The sequence below is a fragment of the Watersipora subatra genome, chromosome 1 (genome assembly GCF_963576615.1).
Source record: "Watersipora subatra chromosome 1, tzWatSuba1.1, whole genome shotgun sequence".
Taxonomy (NCBI): Eukaryota; Metazoa; Bryozoa; class Gymnolaemata; order Cheilostomatida; family Watersiporidae; genus Watersipora; species Watersipora subatra.
Window position 1 is genome coordinate 33355280 of NC_088708.1, and position 22618 is coordinate 33377897.

Here is a 22618-nt window from a genome sequence, read left to right on the forward strand (position 1 = left end):
CACCCTGGAATCGCTTTACAACTTGTATTAACCTGACGCATATCTACCCGTAACCCTTTTGCTACAACGTATCAATGGTGAATAGCCCAAAAGCATCGTTAGCGAGTAAGATTATATTATTTATTTTTTAAATTTCCGACTAGGGTTGCCAACTCGAAGGACGCTTAACTTTCATCAGCTTACTTTTTTGTAGATACAAGTACACGCCAGTAATATTTTCAAGTGTAGAGATTTTAATTTTAAGCTATGCGAAGCTACAATAGATGGTTTTATGGACTGTTAAGTGTTAAGCACACATCTTGCTAAAACTTTTTTGTTGATATATAGGTAACCAAACGCAGCAACAATTCGCTTAATCTTGTTTCAAGAGTTGTGCAAACGATTAGACATGTAATGTTTGGACTGCTATAGCCTTTGAATTAATTTTCAATAATTTATAACGATCTTTCTCATGCTGCTTTTAACCACGATGCGTTAAAAATCCTAACCCCGCTCACAAACAAACATCAGCACTAAATCAAAACATTAAATTTGCTCAGAAACTAAGACATAAACACGCTTATTTAGGACATGAACAAGCTTATTCTGGCGGCGAGTGTGAATGGAAAATAAAAAGTATGTTGTAGTGGTAGTATTTTATAGGTTCTGCTACATCATGCAGCTGCCAGTCTACATACACTGACTGATACACATAAGATAGTAACAACGTTGCGTTAATGAGTAAAGTTGCTTGTCTAACTTTTGTTCTGTCTCTTGCACAATGTGTGTCAGGAAGCTGCTATTGTCTTACTTTTAACCACAAATGGTCACCTTGTATATTTTTTCAGTCGTTTTAAACGAATCTAAACGCTTACCCATCTTAATGGTTTTGTTAAGTTTTTTAATGGTAAGTAGGATAGAGTTGGCATATACACACAATAATTTTTCAATTCCAACACTTCAACTAACTTTCTGATTGGCCATTTCGGTTTTTGATTCAATATGAGATCTCTCAACTGTAATAAGCTAGAAACAATAAGTGCAATAAACCAGGCTATCATAACTTTAGCCGTACTCTCTTTACATTAAATAGAAGCTACATGTTGTCTTCTTGTTACATATATAGTAACTTAGTAAAAGTCAAATTAAGAATCCACTCGCTAAATTGGTAATGACTGAAATTTATTTTGTCTCAAATTGGTTTATATTAAACTAGCATTAAACCTGGCGTTGCGAAAGGAATTCTTTCGATTTTAATCAGATAGTTTCCATAGCAACAATAGCACGCGCATAAATTTCCAACACAAATTGTTACACCGCTTTCATGGCAACAATCTGTGAAGGCATTTATTGTGGTCAATTGTCCTTAATGCACGCTAAGAGGCCATTTTCAAGTTTTAAATCAAATGGTTGTGTAAGAGGCCGGTTTTTAGGAACCAGACAGAGTTTTAAAACCACACAACCTGCTGACTTGGCGGAAGGCACGGGGCATATGCTAATTTATATGCCAAGTTTAGGTCAAAAAATGTTGAGATGCATAGCTTTTACGCAGATTAACAAACACCCACACGCGATGACAAAGGGGGTTTATTAATAGAAATATGCAAAAAAGAATTACGCATATTTTGATGCTGCATACATGTATTTGCTAACAGTCAGAGGTTCTTTCATGTCATCTTTACAAATATTTTCTTACAAAGAACAGCTGCCCTCTTACCCAGGATATGTCTTGTAAAAGAGGTCTATGCCCTTGGATTCCTCCAGAAGCAAATGATCAACCTCAGCTTTGTCTTTATAATAGTCTAACAAGGTCAAAGGCAAGTAAATTCATTATAATTTTTTGACATGATTTGAATAATTTTAATGCACTGTCAACCTTTGCTCGCTCTACAGACTCCTTATAAGTGAATATTTAATTAATATTTGTAGATATATATTAGGTATAGATTCAATTCCGCATCGCATTAAACCATTGAAGCTATGGATGGATAATCACAGTTTAGCTTTTCCGCCCAGCAACTATTGTTTGTGCTTGGAATATGATATGACATGGTATGATATGGTATGATATGACATGGTATGGTATGATATTATAATCTATACTATAAAAAGAGCAGTGTCTATCTGAAGCTATGCCAAGAGTGTTAGGAATAAAATTGTCTCACGAGAATGGAAATCGGGTACTCCGATTTACAGTCTGGCAATCTAACCGCTACACCACTAAATGAACCTGTCGTTTCTGTACTTAAACAAAGGCAAACAATTATCTGCATGCGTTGAGCCACTAAAAGATATGTTAACAACCCATCATGAGTGTAGTTTCACTTTGCATAATCTTTTATTTTTTATTGCAAACTATTTACTTTACAAACTTTTACTAATTTTATGTCTATGGACTTTGGGTGATTGTTATTGAACAATAGTATTACTGCTGTAAACTGTAACAATATTCATAAATCATCCGACTTAACATGCTCAGTGTTTTCGAAAATGGCTGAAAAAGTGTTCGTTCTCATTCTGCAATTGCATTTGTGGTACTTTTCATGATATCAGCTAATGTAAAATTCTATGATTAATTTGGTACCAAAATATTTTTATATACCATTTGATTCAAAAGTTATGGCGATTTATATGCGTCTCTGACATATATACAATATAAGGTTTTATCGAATTGGAGAAAAACGTTAGAAATCAGATAGCCTTGCATGGGAATCGAACCCAGGCATCCAACTGAAACGCAAGCACGTTACCATTACACCACTAGTATATACATGCATAATAATACTAGCTGCGCTACCCGGCTTTTTCCGGGTAATAAAAATGTCTGGACAGAAAATTGATTTGTATTTAGCATATAACAACATTTACTATTCTAACTTTCCAACTACATATCATGAGAAAAGTGTTTTGTGTAGTTAAAATAAATTAAGAGAAAAATGAAAACAACTGTAAAGGTTTTAAAACTTTGTCAGACAACTGTAACTTTCAAGCTGTTAGCCTGGCACATTGCCAATGGAAATTTGCAGTAAGCTGCTAGGCTTCTAATGACAGTACTCCATGACATTGCATCAGCATTGTTGTCCAGCTGAGTTATTCTAATAATAGCTAAAGCCGGAATGCAGACAGACATACGACATACACACGGACATACTTTGAGAAATACATGTATATATATATATACATACAGTAAAACATGGATAACTCAAACTTCACGGGACCGAGTGAAAGTGTTTGAGTTATCAGAACGTTCAAGTTATCAGAGCACAGTCACAAGTGAATGTATTTATCAGTAGATACATATACAAACTACATGTATATATAAAACTAAAGTATAGGTTGTTTGTTGTAAGTTAAAGGGCATCTGATGTAGAGTTTTAAAGTATTCATCGGAAAGTATAGATATTTTTATACACTTGAGATTTGTGTGTGGTTTTAGGTGATGTGACTGCCAGAACTTTTTCAGATTAAAATTGGCAAAACCTAATCGCGGTTAAAACGCTCAGAAGACATTTTTTCTTTTGAGTGTTTTACTCGAGATCCATTTTGCCAATTTTAATCTTAAAATGTCTTGTCAGTCACATCACCTAAAACTGCAAACAAATCTCAGCCCAATAGAAAAATATTTATTCTTTCTGATAATTTTTAAAACTGGACATAAGTAAACATTTATGACCAATGCAAAAAAGCATGCTTTACATCTGATCAGTTGTTTCATTTAAAAAACTTATCGAGTGTAGTCTGTGACAAGGTATTTTTTTGACAAAGATCAACAGTGTGACTTATTGTAGAAATAGATTTTAAACAGTTATTATAGTCCTTAAAAACTTGTTGGCCTTTTCTAACAAAATTGGCCCATCGATAGGTACGCCTTCACTACGCACTTGTCTAAACCAAGTCAATAATACACCATCCAAATGATCGTGCGACGTTGAACGATCTCTTAGCCTTGATGAATTTTGGTCACATAACGATCTTATTCTTTCTTTTTGTTTAATCCATGTTGACACGGTACTTTTTGGAAGATTTTCTCTTTTTGATAATGCTGATAGCTTTTGTCCTGCTTCGATTTCCTCGAGTACTTTAAGTTTGTCAGGTTTCCATGCTTTTCTTTGCTTGCGTGATGCCATCATAAAGCGGATGTCTGTTGTAGCGGACGCCAAGCCATGAGCCTATTTGTGACATTTTATCTTTATGTATCCACATATAATCACTGTTACAATATGTATTTTGCACGCTGTGTCTATCTTTATTAAATTTTTATCGCTAATACCTTCTAACGTGTATAGCTTGGCCGTAACTAAGCGAACGTCTTAGCGACCCTATTAATCATTTTTATACGATTTCTTTTTCGGTTCCATTATACGGTACGGGGGAAATTATATGTACAATATACACGTATAAAAAGCGCTTTCGTTAAGAAAGCAGAGTAGTCTCAGCTCCGCGACTAGTAGAAACTCCTTCAAAATAAATTGAATGGAAACCACGTTTGTGAATTCGGCAAAAAACTGTTCGAGTTAACGGTGCTGAGGTTGAGTTATATAGAGCCATTTATCATTGCGTGGGAACGGACCAAGCAAATCCATTCGAGTTAACCATGTGTTCGATATATCCGAGGGCGAGTTATCCATGTTTCACTGTATAGATGTAAGGATATGGGTAATTTCCATGGAATTTCAGTGTACAGTTCTCCTTAGTTAGCATTTTTAATATAATATTGTTAGCATATACATATATATATATGTCTTACATATTTACTAAAGAAGTAAGATATACTATCTTATATCTTACTAAAAAATCTTACATTTTTTAGTCAAACCCTGTCTCAAAAGTTCATCGCCCGAAACAGATTTGTAGCACTTTTACTGAAAATTTACTTTACTCCTAATATTTCGTCGATTATTCCATACTTCACTAGTTATCTCTTAGCTTTTTAATGTATAGTTCTCTTTTTGTATGCTTTTGCACCTGCTTATAGTTACTTTATATGTATATACATGTATATAAAGTATATATGTTATATATAAAGTATATATATTATATATAAATATATTATATATATATATTTGTGTATATAGTATATTTATATTTGTGTATATAATATATTTATATTTGTGTATGTAATATATTTATATTTGTGTATATAATCCCACGACCAAATGAGTGGAGCGAAGTTTGAGAGTTTTTATGATAAATGCTTGTGCACACAACTTACGAAAATTATTCATCAACAACGTCGCAAACCCTCGTTTCGAGATCTCATCAACAAATTTAACCATCGTTTTGTAAAGTCATTTAAGTATAATAATGATACAAAACAAATATAAACCTATTCAAATATATTACCAAGTCTTTGAAAAGTGTCGACAGTATCTTAAAACTTACCCATCTGAACGGATTATACACAAATAGACAGATTTATTTGGCCGAAAATCGTTATTAAAACTTGCTAAGCCTTACTTTTATCAAAATTAAGACTGGAAATTGAAACGTCGAGCGACAGAGAATAAAACGATGAAGTCGTATTTCACGAAAAAATAACGTGCACATTTCACCAGTCTATAGCATTGTCGAATTGCCAAAGGTTTCTGTAATTAACGTAGGAGTACTGAAATCATTTCATTTTTGCCGATTTCAAAGTAACTGACATTTTAGACACTTTTGAGTACTTTGGTATTCTAACTGATGTCCAACGCAGTGTAAGTAAAGGAAATGACGATGATATTTTTTTCTAACGATTCTTATGAGATTATTACAATATTTAATTATAAGTTTGGATGACTACAGAACAATGACTACGTAGTATAGATTTTCTAAAAATCTATATAAATATCACAACTTCTTGATATTGTTAGCTATGACGTTTTGAAATGTAAACAAAATTGTGCATTGATTTTATATTATTACTATATTAATGATATTGGTTATTCTAATAATATCAGTGCAGTTTACTTCTAATATTGGCCAATATTGCATTTCTCCTATTGCAGGGGAGAGATATAAACATATTTATACTTTTCCTTTCATTATTCTATTTGTTGTATATAATAACACCCACACCCAGTACATTACAGCTGCCCTTGCAATTATCCTATTGCACTGCAGTGCCATTTGACTGCTAATATTGCATTTCTCAACCATCAGTACCCTTTCTTTTTTTCCAAAATCACTTTGGTCGTGGGCTGTATGACAGTGGAATTTCTAGTATATTTATATTTGTGTATATAATCTATATAATAATAATAATATAATGTGTAATGGCGCTCTATTTTTCAAACCTTCCTTTATCGTGGCGGTCAATTGGAGGTGGTGTTCAAATAGAGGCTGGTGTTGTATTTTTCAAATAGCTTGTCAGGATTTGGGAAGATAAATTTAGCCCTTTTACGGGCGAATCGAATGTCGCCTATATTTTGCCCTCTTTCTCCAGTGGAGCGATATTAAACATTTTGGATGCAATAAATCTGCTAACATAACTCCAACTTATCAAAGATCTCTTAATAAATATGCATCGAGAAACCGAAAAATATCTCTACCAGTTGATATCTATTGCTTACAATTAACCTGCGATGATATTATAGTCTGTTCCTCGCTTTGTAATTTGTTGAAGCTTTTTTGAATTTTTATTTCATTCTAAATTTGAAAACATATTTTTTATTTTATATCTGTATTTAACAATGTTGCATAAAAGCTCATTGCACTCATTGATATGTTTGCTACAGTTTGCAGCCAGAACTGGCTTTTTATGTGCAATAGAAGTGGAGTTAGTTATGAGCATCGATCCATTGTAAGCCGTGTTGAGATAACTGCAAATATGCTATTAAAATATATGCTATAAATCTGCAAATTTATAAGTTATATAATGATAATCGAGCAAATGCTACAAATATATATATTCATGAACAAGTGAAACATGCAGAAACAAAAATTAACGTTTTTAAAACAAAATTATTTGCATCATTTGCTTGGATAGCTGTTCTGATTGTTGTTTTTGCCGGAACGAATTTTTTCTGGGTGTCCAATACCTTCCACATTGTCTTCTGATCTTAACTCTTCATCTGCACAACTGAACTAGTCGATATTAGCGTCCAAACAATTTTTTAGCGAAGCAATGCTTTCAAGCGTTGCTTTTAGCACAAATGCAATGCGTAAAAGTTTTGCTTGCTAAACGCAGCCTTTAAATTAGTCATTCATCTACCATCGTAAATGTAAACCATTTTTATATGCATTTACTTCAAAGTATCAAGAATGTGTTAAACAAGAAACTTCTATTAGCCTGAGATAGTTATTAACTATTTCTATGGTGTTGCTTTCAAAGTTTGAACGAAAAAAAAACGAAAAGCTATGGAGTTGGACAACGATAGAATTAATTGTTGTTGATGTAAACGATTCATTATTAATACGATTTTGTGAACACTTTTCTACTGGTCAATTGATATTATGGGTTCATAAAGATCAAAGATTGTCAAAGTGGCGGTCAAATGGAGGTGGCGTTCAGTTATAGAGTGGTGCTCTATTTTTCAACCCTTCTCTCACAGTGGTGGTCAAATAGAAGTGGCGTTCAATTAGAGATGGTGTTTAATGAGATGTTTTATGGTATATATGTGTATGTATATATACATTATATATATGATAGCATTAGATAATATATATCTAGACAGCATAATCAAGGATTCTAATTTATAGCTTGGTTTGCAATGCTCCTGATTATAACTCCTATTTGAGTTTGAAAGACTGAACATAACAAGAGTCAGTACACTGGTTTTTAGGAGCGATTTGTGCCACAGAATGGCAATAAAGTCTTATGGTATAGCTGTGGACCTACAGTATATGACGTTTCGCACATGGGCCATGCCAGGTATTTGTCTGTTCATGTCTTTGTGGAGATACACAACTGACCTTGTTTTGCAAGAGTCTTTGACTTAACGTTTGTTTTACGATGCCTCATAATCATAAGCTGCGCAGAAATATGTTGTAGCATAGTTGTGGTGAGTCAACAATGTGACCAATTATAAGCTTTATACATTTATTTGTACATAACACACGAGGAAATCACTGTTCAGGTTACTACGAGTGAACACAAATTACCTGGCATCTTTGTTTGTTGAATATGTCGTAAATAGCGTAGTTTGTGAAGGTATGTCAGTGATCACCTATTTGTTACAGAACCTACATATCATTTGACATTCTGAGGCGGGTGCTACAGAACTACTTCAAGTATGATGTTTTGTACTGTATGAACATTACAGATATTGATGATAAGATCATACGTCGAGCAAGGCAACATAAGCTCTTTGAAAATTTTCTGGACAAAACCCGGCAAGTGTCATTGGAACGATGTTGCAGTTTTAGCATTATCTCTATAGTGTTAGTGTTTATAGCACAGTTCTATTGATATGGTCTTCTAGTTTTAGCATTATCTCTATAGTGTTAGTGTTTATAGCACAGTTCTATTGATATGGTCTTCTAGTTTTAGCATTATCTCTATAGTGTTAGTGTTTATAGCACAGTTCTATTGATATAGTCTTCTAGTTTTAGCATTATCTCTATAATGTTAGTGTTTATAGCACAGCTCTATTGATATAGTCTTCTAGTTTTAGCATTATCTCTATAGTGTTAGTGTTTATAGTACAGTTCTATTGATATAGTCTTCTAGTTTTAACATTATCTCTATAGTGTTAGTGTTTATAGCACAGTTCTATTGATATAGTCTTCTAGTTTTAGCATTATCTCTATAGTGTTAGTGTTTATAGTACAGTTCTATTGATATAGTCTTCTAGTTTTAGCATTATCTCTATAGTGTTAGTGTTTATAGTACAGTTCTATTGATATAGTCTTCTAGTTTTAGCATTATCTCTATAGTGTTAGTGTTTATAGTACAGTTCTATTGATATAGTCTTCTAGTTTTAGCATTATCTCTATAGTGTTAGTGTTTATAGTACAGTTCTATTGATATGGTCTTCTAGTTTTAGCATTATCTCTATAGTGTTAGTGTTTATAGCACAGTTCTATTGATATAGTCTTCTAGTTTTAGCATTATCTCTATAGTGTTAGTGTTTATAGTACAGTTCTATTGATATAGTCTTCTAGTTTTAGCATTATCTCTATAGTGTTAGTGTTTATAGTACAGTTCTATTGATATAGTTTTCTAGTTTTAGCATTATCTCTATAGTGTTAGTGTTTATAGTACAGTTCTATTGATATAGTCTTCTAGTTTTAGCATTATCTCTATAGTGTTAGTGTTTATAGTACAGTTCTATTGATATAGTTTTCTAGTTTTAGCATTATCTCTATAGTGTTAGTGTTTATAGTACAGTTCTATTGATATAGTCTTCTAGTTTTAGCATTATCTCTATAGTGTTAGTGTTTATAGTACAGTTCTATTGATATAGTCTTCTAGTTTTAGTATTGTCTCTATAGTGTTAGTGTTTATAGTACAGTTCTATTGATATGGTCTTCTAGTTTTAGCATTATCTCTATAGTGTTAGTGTTTGTAGTACAGTTCTATTGATATAGTCTTCTAGTTTTAGCATTATCTCTATAGTGTTAGTGTTTATAGTACAGTTCTATTGATATGGTCTTCTAGTTTTAGCATTATCTCTATAGTGTTAGTGTTTATAGTACAGTTCTATTGATATAGTCTTCTAGTTTTAGCATTATCTCTATAGTGTTAGTGTTTATAGTACAGTTCTATTGATATGGTCTTCTAGTTTTAGCATTATCTCTATAGTGTTAGTGTTTATAGCACAGTTCTATTGATATGGTCTTCTAGTTTTAGCATTATCTCTATAGTGTTAGTGTTTATAGTACAGTTCTATTGATATAGTCTTCTAGTTTTAGCATTATCTCTATAGTGTTAGTGTTTATAGTACAGTTCTATTGATATGGTCTTCTAGTTTTAGCATTATCTCTATAGTGTTAGTGTTTATAGTACAGTTCTATTGATATAGTCTTCTAGTTTTAGCATTATCTCTATAGTGTTAGTGTTTATAGCACAGTTCTATTGATATAGTCTTCTAGTTTTAGCATTATCTCTATAGTGTTAGTGTTTATAGTACAGTTCTATTGATATAATCTTCTAGTTTTAGCATTATCTCTATAATGTTAGTGTTTATAGCACAGTTCTATTGATATGGTCTTCTAGTTTTAGCATTATCTCTATAGTGTTAGTGTTTATAGTACAGTTCTATTGATATAGTCTTCTAGTTTTAGCATTATATCTATAATGTTAGTGTTTATAGCACAGCTCTATTGATATAGTCTTCTAGTTTTAGCATTATCTCTATAGTGTTAGTGTTTATAGCACAGTTCTATTGATATAGTCTTCTAGTTTTAGCATTATCTCTATAGTGTTAGTGTTTATAGTACAGTTCTATTGGTATAGTCTTCTAGTTTTAGCATTATCTCTATAGTGTTAGTGTTTATAGCACAGTTCTATTGATATAGTCTTCTAGTTTTAGCATTATATCTATAATGTTAGTGTTTATAGTACAGTTCTATTGATATGGTCTTCTAGTTTTAGCATTATCTCTATAGTGTTAGTGTTTATAGTACAGTTCTATTGATATAGTCTTCTAGTTTTAGCATTATCTCTATAGTGTTAGTGTTTATAGTACAGTTCTATTGATATGGTCTTCTAGTTTTAGCATTATCTCTATAGTGTTAGTGTTTATAGCACAGTTCTATTGATATGGTCTTCTAGTTTTAGCATTATCTCTATAGTGTTAGTGTTTATAGTACAGTTCTATTGATATAGTCTTCTAGTTTTAGCATTATCTCTATAGTGTTAGTGTTTATAGTACAGTTCTATTGATATGGTCTTCTAGTTTTAGCATTATCTCTATAGTGTTAGTGTTTATAGCACAGTTCTATTGATATGGTCTTCTAGTTTTAGCATTATCTCTATAGTGTTAGTGTTTATAGTACAGCTCTATTGATATAGTCTTCTAGTTTTAGCATTATCTCTATAGTGTTAGTGTTTATAGTACAGTTCTATTGATATGGTCTTCTAGTTTTAGCATTATCTCTATAGTGTTAGTGTTTATAGTACAGTTCTATTGATATAGTCTTCTAGTTTTAGCATTATCTCTATAGTGTTAGTGTTTATAGCACAGTTCTATTGATATAGTCTTCTAGTTTTAGCATTATCTCTATAGTGTTAGTGTTTATAGTACAGTTCTATTGATATAATCTTCTAGTTTTAGCATTATCTCTATAATGTTAGTGTTTATAGCACAGTTCTATTGATATGGTCTTCTAGTTTTAGCATTATCTCTATAGTGTTAGTGTTTATAGTACAGTTCTATTGATATAGTCTTCTAGTTTTAGCATTATATCTATAATGTTAGTGTTTATAGCACAGCTCTATTGATATAGTCTTCTAGTTTTAGCATTATCTCTATAGTGTTAGTGTTTATAGCACAGTTCTATTGATATAGTCTTCTAGTTTTAGCATTATCTCTATAGTGTTAGTGTTTATAGTACAGTTCTATTGGTATAGTCTTCTAGTTTTAGCATTATCTCTATAGTGTTAGTGTTTATAGCACAGTTCTATTGATATAGTCTTCTAGTTTTAGCATTATCTCTATAGTGTTAGTGTTTATAGTACAGTTCTATTGATATAGTCTTCTAGTTTTAGCATTATCTCTATAGTGTTAGTGTTTATAGTACAGTTCTATTGATATGGTCTTCTAGTTTTAGCATTATCTCTATAGTGTTAGTGTTTATAGTACAGTTCTATTGATATGGTCTTCTAGTTTTAGCATTATCTCTATAGTGTTAGTGTTTATAGTACAGTTCTATTGATATGGTCTTCTAGTTTTAGCATTATCTCTATAGTGTTAGTGTTTATAGCACAGTTCTATTGATATGGTCTTCTAGTTTTAGCATTATCTCTATAATGTTAGTGTTTATAGTACAGTTCTATTGATATGGTCTTCTAGTTTTAGCATTATCTCTATAGTGTTAGTGTTTATAGTACAGTTCTATTGATATAGTCTTCTAGTTTTAGCATTATATCTATAATGTCACTGTTTCTAATTTTGTTCAGAGAGCTGCCAGGTCTGATGGAGACGGTCACATCTGCATTTCAGTCTTTGAAGCAAAAACTAGCCAATGAAAAAGATGAAGCCAAACAAAAAATGCTTACTAAAAGCTTGGCCCGAAGTGAGGAAGCTTTACAAATCTTTGAATCAAAATCTGAAGATGAACGTAGCTCTAAAACAACTCAAGAGGTAGTTTTTAGGTGCTATAAAGCATGCCTTCCATGCCGTCGCACACGTCTACAAAGTTTTCTATTTCTTTAAGTACATCCTCACCCTCAGCACTGCCAGATATGTTAACTTATGATGTTACTAGCAGGGTTGTAAAATTGGCCAGGAGAAACAGTTTGTACCAGGACAGTGGGAAAAACTGGGACAAACTAGTAAATACCGTCCGAAACTGGTAAAAATGGAGCAAAACTGGAAAAAATCATTATAGGGGCTAACATACTCCCTATAAAGTAGTTGTATTGTGAGTTTGTGATGTAGATGTATATTGTTATAGAAATAGAGGGGATATTATATTTATAAATACTTAATATATTGAAGCATGTTCTACAACAATGATATCAAAGGGAGACTGAGTTAAAATAGAAATCTAGCTCTATGGTTTGATAGAGAGAGAGAGACTTGTGAGGCTCTCAATATAATTCATTGTAATTGGTTTCCTTTACATCAGATAAACCTCTTGAACACTCATCTAAAACCATCAGCGTCTGTCTGTCCATTGTCACAGGTTTTGAGACCTTTTGAAGTTCGTTGTTAAATTTAACTTCAATCAACTAGGCCTACTATCAGTTCACAATGGCACTGGCTACTAGCCAATGGCTACTGGGTTCATATAAATATGAGTAGCAGTTTCGCACAACTATCTTCATAGTTTTCATTTCACTGTAGACAGTGCTTGTAATTTCCATTTTACACAATGCCAGGAGGTAGACCGAGGAACCCAATATGGCCTGATTTTGAAAAAATATATGTGAGCGACAAACTTTCACACGTTGAATGCAAGCTTTGCAATTCAAAGGTCAGTGCTAAAGCTGATCGCATGAGAGGATATAGTTAAACATCAAACTTCAACACTGACGGCCTCACCAATACCAAGTAGCTCTCAAGCAGAACAAGTTGCATTGTCTTCAGATAGGCCGGTCGAGAGTGAGGATGTTGCTGCACTTGAGCAACCTCCTCTTAAACATGTATCTTTAGCTCGGGTGATACTTATGCTTTCTCATCCTACACTCACACGTAATACAAAATATATTATATCTGTAAAATTGTTATAATGTATACATATATGGTATGCACCCATTTGCTGCAAGGAATGCTTACACTACTCTACATCAACTAATAACTATTACAGAATGATCAAAACATATTATATACAGCTGTAATATGAAGTAATAACAGATTAAGGCCAAACAAAACAGGTTGCAACAAGGAAAAAGATTTTCCCAGTTTTGACCGAATCACCTGGTAAAAAGAGTTTTTCCCAGGACGGTTTTACCGGTAAAAACCAGCAACCGGTAAAACTGGTTAACCAGTTTACCGGTTGTTTAGTTAACATAGTTTACCAGTTTAACTATGTTTTTACCAGCATAACTGGTAAAAATCGGGCCAGTAAAAACTGGCCCGATTTTTACCAGTACAACCCTGGTTACTAAGACTGTTGGATTTAAAATACTGAACGCTTTAACTCCTTCATATACCGCAAATATGTTTCACTACTCAAGTACCAGATGTCCGTGATTATGTCCGTGATTATGTCCGTGACGTGATGATTTATCTTGTATTTAGCAAAAAGGTGCAGCCAACAATTGTGTTGCTAAATCTTTTAATATTTTGTCAAAAGAGGTAAGATGTATACCTAAACTCGCTAGTTTCAAGACATGCTAATTCAATGTCTCATCTTTCTGTCTTTCATTGCTTTTGTTTTCTTTCTCTTATTCTTACGAGTTTTATAATACTTATGGCACTAAACAATTAACGTTAACCTTCACACTTTGTCCTTTATTGTAAGATGTAGATAAATTGCTTACTCTCCTTCAGTAAGCGTACATACCTCCTCTTTCCACCTGGTTTTTGGTTGTTGATGTATTTTATTATAAGTATGATAAACTTTCTATGCCTTGTTGGGTGTCTAATCAGCGGGTTTGCTTTTCACACATTTCTGTCTATTGCAGGAGTTATTGCGAAGTATCAAGGATCCCTTATCTGATTGGCTTGACATCAAACTCGGAGCTGAAGTCACTGATAACTCAATATTTCATGATCTTCCTAAAAAGTTTGAAAGTTTATACTTTGCTGACATGAAAGCGCTGAATGTAAGCGTAGATAACATAGATAACCGGCTGCATAAATAGCCTTATGCACCGGTGTCAATATACTTAAATAGAGCCATATGATGTTACTAATAGAGACTATAGTAAGTTAGAGCCATATGATGTTACTAATAGAGACTATAGTAAGTTAGAGAGTCATATGATGTTACTAATAGAGACTATAGTAAGTTAGAGAGTCATATGATGTTACTAATAGTGACTATAGTAAGTTAGAGAGTCATATGATGTTACTAATAGTGACTATAGTAAGTTAGAGTCATATGATGTTACTAATAGAGACTATAGTAAGTTAGAGTCATATGATGTTACTAATAGAGACTATAGTAAGTTAGAGTCATATGATGTTACTAATAGAGACTATGGTAAGTTAGAGTCATATGATGTTAGTAATAGAGACTATAGTAAGTTAGAGTCATATGATGTCATCACATAGATGTTAGCTCATTTGTGTGTTAAAAAGGACAACTCATTGAACCTAAATTGAACTTTTCATATATGTTTAGGTTGCATCACTTTGCGCACTTCGAATATGATTAACATTTCTTTAGTATTTCCTACTCATGTCGTGTATTAAATGTTCCTTATGAGTTTTCATATGGGCTTCCTGAGTTGCTTGTTTGTTGCTAGCTTTTTTAAATAAAGATTTGTGGTACTTGATTTTCGTTTTATTTTGTTTGCATAGGTCGACATAGGTTTTTGAGTTCATGTTGATACTGCGGTAACTGTATCCTGGTGAATTTACTGTTCTTTACAAAACTGTTGCCCTTTTTTCTTGCAGTATATGTGTGCATTGAGTCTTCTTTACCATTTTTGTTCCAAGTTGTTTGAACTGTCGGGTGGTTTATATGATGATATGGCAATCTTTTTCACATTTGTCTTTTTGTTTTCCTTTCCTAGTAAACCATATTTCTCTTGGATAGTTATTGTGTTTTGTTTGTGTTTTTATTATGCACTTTTCTACTCTAGATTCTGCCTCCAGATGTTTTGTCCCGAGTCACAGAGTATGTCCCTGAAATCATCGATTTCATACAGAAAATCATGGAAAATGGTTTCGCGTAAGTCAACACCTTTCAATTCATAAATGCAATGTAGAGGAGACGCTGATTCTGTTAAGAACTGAAGAGTTCTTACAGAAATAATCCTATGGTAGTAAAGAGTTCTTACAGGGATAATCCAATGGTAGTAAAGAGTTCTTACAGGAATAATCCTATGGTAGTAAAGAGTTCTTACAGGAATAATCCTATGGTAGTAAAGTGTTCTTACAGGAATAATCCTATGGTAGTAAAGAGTTCTTACAGGAATAATCCTATGGTAGTAAAGTGTTCTTACAGGAATAATCCTATGGTAGTAAAGAGTTCTTACAGGAATAATCCTATGATAGTAAAGTGTTTTATCATAAATCAATATATTGTTTGATGATTTATTATATTGCTATTGCTGCCGAAAATTGCTTTTGACCTTTTCACCTTTTTGGTTCATTCACATTCGCATTGTCTAGTTTGGTTTACTTGATGAATTGCTCATCTCCTCATGGCTATATTCTCATGGCCTCTGCTATACACGTTTTGACAGCTATGAAGTGAATGGTTCAGTATACTTCCTAAGCAGTGACTTTAACAAAGACAAAAGACATTTCTACGCAAAGCTGGTGCCTGAAGCATTTGGAGACTCCGAAGCGCTAGAAGAGGGAGAAGGTAGGCCACAGTTAAGTCTCATGCATTGCGTGGATGCATTGCGTGGAGGCATTGCATGGATGCATTGCGTGGATGCATTGGCGTGGATGCATTGCATGGATGTATTGCATGGATGCATTGGTGTGGATGCATTGCATGGATGCATTGCGTTGATGCATTGCGTGGATGCATTGCTAAGATGCATTGGCGTGGATGCATTGGCGTGGATGCATTGCGTGGATGCATTGCGTGGATGCATTGCATGGATGCATTGCTAGGATGCATTGCGTGGATGCATTGCGTGGATGCATTGTGTGGATGCATTGCGTGGATGCGTTGCGTGGATGCGTTGTGTGGATGCGTTGCCAGGATGCATTGCGTGGATGCATTGCGTGGATGCATTGCGTGAATGCATTGGCGTGGATGCATTGGCGTGGATGCATTGGCGTGGATGCATTGCGTGGATGCATTGGCGTGGATGCATTGCGTGGATGCATTGCGTGGATGCATTGGCGTGGATGCATTGGCGTGGATGCATTGGCGTGGATGCATTGCGTGGATGCATTGCGTGGGATGCATTGCATGGATGCATTGGCATGGATGCATTGCGTGGATGTATTGGCGTGGATGCATTGCGTGGATGCATTGGCGTGGATGCATTGCGTGGATGCATTGGCGTGGATGCATTGGTTTGTTAGCATTTTTTAAAGATATTGGTTAGGGATATGTTGACGTATGTTTTATATACAGTGCATCCCCGGGTTACTATTACCCTGTTATAGCGTTTTTTGCCTTGATATACGGCACACAATGTTCTTTCACCCCTACCATATGGCATTTTTTTCGCCATACGACATCAACGAAAATTTATCTCGACGTTCAAATTTGGTAGTCCACTGGTGTGCTGAGTACCTCGTAATAACAAAGATTTCGATATGCCAATCGCCAAAATCTTTCCCATAATGCATGAAAGAGATACAATGCTCGCTCTCTCAGTTTAACGTTATTTATTATAAGTTATAGTGAAAACGAAACCGGAAACAAACAGGTGATAAAATGTTAAACGATGACAAAATAATAGTTTAGTTTAGTAAGACACATACTAAAACTGTGTGTTTTTAGTAGATTCAACAGTAACATATACATACAGTAAGTTATCAGGTACATTTATATACATATAGTGAGCTAGCAGCACATTGTATTTGCACAAAGGTTTAGTTCATCACCTTTATCTCGGCGTATTTTTAAACCATTCATACTTGTGGTGACTGTCTACAGGTGATTTGATTTGTTCTGCTGATCGACTCGGGGAGAAAAGAAATGCTACTGATTTTGCTCTATGGAAGCTTTCAAAGCCAGGAGAGCCAAGTTGGAACTCTCCTTGGGGCAAGGTATTTTACTACACCCTTTCTTTGAGCTCGCTTCGTCTTGTTCATTGATTGGGTAGGATATATGAATGGCACATTACCAGCAGTCTTCTATAAGGATTCTACCTGTATTCTACCTGCAGGGTCGACCAGGCTGGCACATTGAGTGCTCTGTGATGGCCAGCAAGGTGTTAGGTGATTCACTAGACATTCATACTGGCGGCTTTGATCTCAAGTTTCCCCACCACGACAATGAGCTTGCTCAGGCAGAGGTAAGGGGCAGTCATTCTGCACTATGCTGAACAATAAATCAATTTTACACACGTATATACATGCAGTAGGCTAAACTTAATCGACTTCTCAGTATGCATATATGTACTTATATATATGTAAAGTCGAATTTTTCTTCGGTGAATGAAGAAAATTCGACTTTTCAAATAATTATCAGTGTAAACAATTGCTTCACTTAGTACTAATGATGTAGAGTTGTTTTGTAGCTTTCAATTTTACTTTATCTCAAATATGTTTAGTCGTAGAATTAATTTTGAACATAAACAAAGGGCAAATAACTACTTATACATACATATACATATATCTGTTAGTCTTAACAACTCATACTAAACAGAAACATAATTGAGTTATATTTGTGCTCGTATATCCTTGCAGTGAATTTTATTATACATGTATTACCTCTTAAGGATATGGTTGTGTGGTGCTTGTCCAATTTTTGATGAATATTCAATGCATAGCTGGCTTCCATGATATTTTCAGGCATATTACGGTCACAGTCATTGGGTCCGTTACTTCTTGCACACGGGTAAACTCACTATAGACGGACTTAAAATGTCAAAATCTCTGAAGAATTTTACGACAATACAGGAGGCTCTGCAGCAGTATACAAGTACACAGATCCGCTTCACCTTTCTTCTTCACTCTTGGAAGGACACGATAGACTATAGTGCAAACACTATGGAAATGGCCTTTTTGTATGAGCGCACATTCAAGGTTAGTCCAATGACGTGCACTGTTTTCGGTTTTGTACTAAATTATGGTTTTTTGTAAATTCGTATCTAATGCAAGGATTGAGACCTGGCTACACACCTATGAAATACATCGCCGATGCAAAGTGTAGATATTAGTCATGACATCGCACGTCGACCCATTGCGTCATGTTGACACATAGATTGACCAATGAGAATTGGCGTCAGTTGTGTGAAAGCCATGATGTTCTTGCTGGATTCTTTGGTACCATTGTTGAAATATTGTCAGGATATTGGTATTTCATCATGAATGATTTGTTATAACAATAGCATTTGCACACCTATTTGCATTTCTGTGTTTTGCTAAAAGAAAACTGCCACATGATGAAAAAACAAAGTACAAAAATGCTCTGAGTTCATGGCGTAGATTACACTATTGGAAAAGGAATTTAACATATTTACCAAAGAAATTGTCTAAAATGTTTAGAAAAATGTTTAGGAAATAATTTCAATTTATACTAGTGGCTTTCATATATATACATGTATAATCCAAGTGAGAATATCTCTGTCCACACATAAATAGTTGCTGAGTGTAGCCTGTTGTCATCATAAGTAGTTATCTGTGTGTAACCTGTTGTCATCATAAGTAGTTATCTGCGTGCAACCTGTTGTCATCATAAGTAGTTATCGTTGTGTCACTTGTTGTCATCATAAGTAGTTATCGTTGTGTAACTTGTTGTCGACATAAGTAGTTGTCTGTGTGTAGCCTGTTGTCGACATAAGTAGTTGTTTGTGTGTAGCCTGTTGTCATCATAAGTAGTTGTCTGTGTGTAACCTGTTGTCATCATGAGTAGTTATCGTTGTGTAACCTGTTGTCGACATAAGTAGTTGTCTGTGTGTAACCTGTTGTCATCATACGTAGTTATCTGTGTATAACCTGTTTTCATCATAAGTAGTTGTCTGTGTGTAGCCTGTTGTCGACATGAGTAGTTGTCTGTGTGTAACCTGTTGTCATCATGAGTAGTTATTTGTGTGTAGCCTGTTGTCATCACAAGTAGTTGTCTGTGTGTAACCTGTTGTCATCATAAGTAGTTATCGTTGTGTAACTTGTTGTCGACATAAGTAGTTGTCTGTGTGTAACCTGTTGTTATCATGAGTAGTTATCTGTGTGTAACCTGTTGTCATCATAAGTAGTTATCTGTGTGTAACCTGTTGTCATCATAAGTAGTTATCTGTGTGTGGCCTTGTTAGTCATGATGCTCAAAAGCCAATCTTGGGCTCAATTAGCATGAATTGGAAATGGATGAGTTCAAGTTGAGTTTGTAATAATAAACTATTTTGCCAATCATAGATTCATCGGTTTTATCTCTATTGTCATAGACCTTAGACATGTTCATTTCGAAACAACCCATTGACAATGCGTTATCGATGTGTTGTCAATGCGTTGTCTTTACAAACAACGCATTCCGTCGGTCTGTTTAGCCAGGTTTATATGCCCTGTGGTAAATATTTAAGATTGCATGAAGTATAATAGGACACATTTCTTAGAGAAAGGGTTGCAGTCTTGATGCAAACAAAATGTAATGAGCCTTTTTATGTGGCCAAACATGCTTCTATTCTGATATCCCTTACATAATTATAGGAGTTTTTTCTCAACATGAAGAGTGTTTTGAGACAACTGCCTAGCAGCGGTGGCGAGATGTTCAGGAAATGGCAGGAGATGGAAGAAAAACTAGGAGATCGGTTCGACAAGTGCAAGTCTGCAGTGCATGCGGCACTCTGTGGTAATAAGCAACGCTGCCTGTCTCTCGTATACACAAAAATATATCGTAAATGTCCATCATATTTATAGCCGCATAGATCTGCTCTGTAACGACGTAAGCATCTTATTATCTACATAATCACACATCTGCTATACATATCTATTGTTTGATCGTGTCTCTATGTTGCTGTTTTGACATATGTTTTTAGCAAATCATTTTTAGATTCGATAAATACACGGGCTGCTCTGGAGCAAATGAAGGAGATGATATCACACACCAACATATATGTAATGGAGAAACGTTCTCTGCGGAAGTTGGCTGATTATACTCTTCTCCATAACATCTCTACCTATCTGACAGATATGCTGAAGGTAGGCAATTATGTTATGAAAATCAACAAAGTTCTTTCTGTTTAATACACATGCAGACATACTAGCGCAGATATACTAGCGCCGACATACTGCTCCAATATGTACAATTTGTAAGACATGATCTTCCATGGTTCGATCAGTCAAGTAGGAAGTTTTGATTTGATTTATCCGTTCATATTCTCACTTTTTAGGATGACTTGGCAATAGACACAAAGTCATAGACCTCCAGAGTTCATCACTTTATGTAACACACAGCGGCTATTTCAGAGTGTTTGTTCACTTTATCAACTAGTTAATGAACTTAGCTATTACTTCACACGTTGATAACTTACTCTACGATGCTGAATAAGAGTTGTGTAAATACTTTGTAGATATTTGGCGTAATTACTGGAGACAATTCGATTGGTTTCACAGAGGTCATTGAGGGGTCTGTAAATGTAGAGGAGACTGTCATGCCTTATCTCGATTGTCTAGCAGACTTCAGAAAGGTTATGCGGCAAAACGCTTCACTTAAAAAAGATTTTGACGCTTTAAATCTTTGCGACAACTTGAGAGACGATATCCTACCTGCATTAGGTGTACGAATGGAGGACCTGGAAGGTAAAGCGTAGACAGGTGTCTCCTTAAGAGCTGTATAGCAACGTCCATTGTTTATTCTTTTTAAATTAGGTTCATTCTTACGATAACGAAGTGCCGACTAATTCGTCTTCACTTTTACACCTACAATTGCATCTAGCTTCTTTTGACTTGATCTCTTTCAATGTTTGCTTTCCGCTGACACTTGCCTGAGCCCAACAAGTGAGTGTCCAATTAATTGCAGGGGATATGACTGCCATCAAATTGGTTGATAAGGAAAGCCTAATGAAGGAAAGAGCCGAAAAAATAGAGGTATTTTTATGATTGGTTAACTGAACCAATGAGTATACACAGTTAATAGTGGTATAGTAGTATTTTGTGACACACGAGAGGTCTGTTAACTGTTCCATTTTGTGTGGCGCATGCAACATCTACCAACTGATCCATTTTGTGCAACAGAACCGTCTGCTGTATTTAGATAAAACTCTATTATTAGGTTTATTTTGTCACATATTTACCTTTTTCGGCTATTGGTCATGAGTATTATACCTCAACATCATCTGTAATGTTACAGCAAAAAAAGGCTGAAGAAAAAGCCAAAATTGAGAAAAAAGCCAAACAAGCTGCAGAAAAGGTGAGTCATTGACATATTGCAATCAATTCCACCATTCACTCTACCCAGGGCCACCATTCACTCTACCCATGGCCACCACTCACTCTACCCATGGCCACCGTTCACTCTACCCATGGCCACCACTCACTCTACCCATGGCCACCGTTCACTCTACCCAAGGACACCGTTCACTCTACCCATGGCCACCGCTCACTCTACCCATGGCCACTATTCACTCTACCCATGGCCACTATTCACTCTACCCATGGCCACCGTTCACCCTACCCATGGCCACCGTTCACCCTACCCATGGCCACCGTTCACTCTACCCATGGCCACCGTTCACTCTACCCATGGCCACCGCTCACTCTACTCATGGCCACTATTCATTTCATTCTATTCATGGCCTTTATGAACCTATTTGAAGATTATTCTTTAAACTCAACAGTTTTATTTTAACTCCCAGTTCTATTTTGCGCATTCAATCATCAGCTTTTTTTGTTTCAAGAAAGCCAAGGAAGAACAAATGAAAATTCCTCCCTCAGAGCTCTTCACTTCACAAACTGACAAGTATTCTAAATTTAATGACAAGGTATGTCTTCTCAGGCTATCTACATTTGAATTGAACCGATTGTTGGTGCATGTTATGACTGTAGTTCCTTTTTCATCCATACATACTGTATTTACCTGTATGCTTTGACAGGGATTTCCAACTCATACAGCTGATGGGGCAGAGCTGTCTAAAAGCCAAGTAAAGAAGTTACAGAAGATATACGATGCGCAGGCAAAGAAGTATGAAGAGCACATGAAGAGCACATGAAGAGCATCCAATGAATCTTTTACATACTGTCTGCTGTATTTGTCACGCCATTGTATGAATAAATGGTCCCAAAATCAGACTTGAACTTGCTGAAAGTCATGG

At 34.8% G+C, this 22618-nt stretch overlaps 1 protein-coding gene across 2 annotated transcripts; it reads left to right on the forward strand.

The window, feature by feature from the left end:
* The first annotated feature begins 1660 nt into the window (after nt 1-1660).
* LOC137385834 (cysteine--tRNA ligase, cytoplasmic-like) lies at nt 1661-22600 on the forward strand. Of its 2 annotated transcripts, none has more exons than XM_068072407.1 (17): nt 1661-1796; nt 7743-7831; nt 8223-8296; nt 12027-12206; nt 14195-14335; nt 15320-15408; nt 15926-16047; nt 17305-17417; nt 17537-17665; nt 18165-18398; nt 20016-20157; nt 20359-20507; nt 20879-21107; nt 21328-21395; nt 21658-21717; nt 22205-22288; nt 22400-22600. In XM_068072407.1, the coding sequence occupies exons 2-17, from the start codon at nt 7762-7764 to the stop codon at nt 22514-22516; spliced, it is 2001 nt and encodes a 666-aa protein (XP_067928508.1). In that variant the 5' UTR covers nt 1661-1796; nt 7743-7761; the 3' UTR covers nt 22517-22600. The 2 variants fall into 2 exon arrangements, with proteins under 2 accessions (XP_067928508.1, XP_067928507.1); XM_068072406.1 differs by having other exon boundaries at nt 1667-1796; nt 8140-8296.
* Nucleotides 22601-22618: the final 18 nt, after the last annotated feature.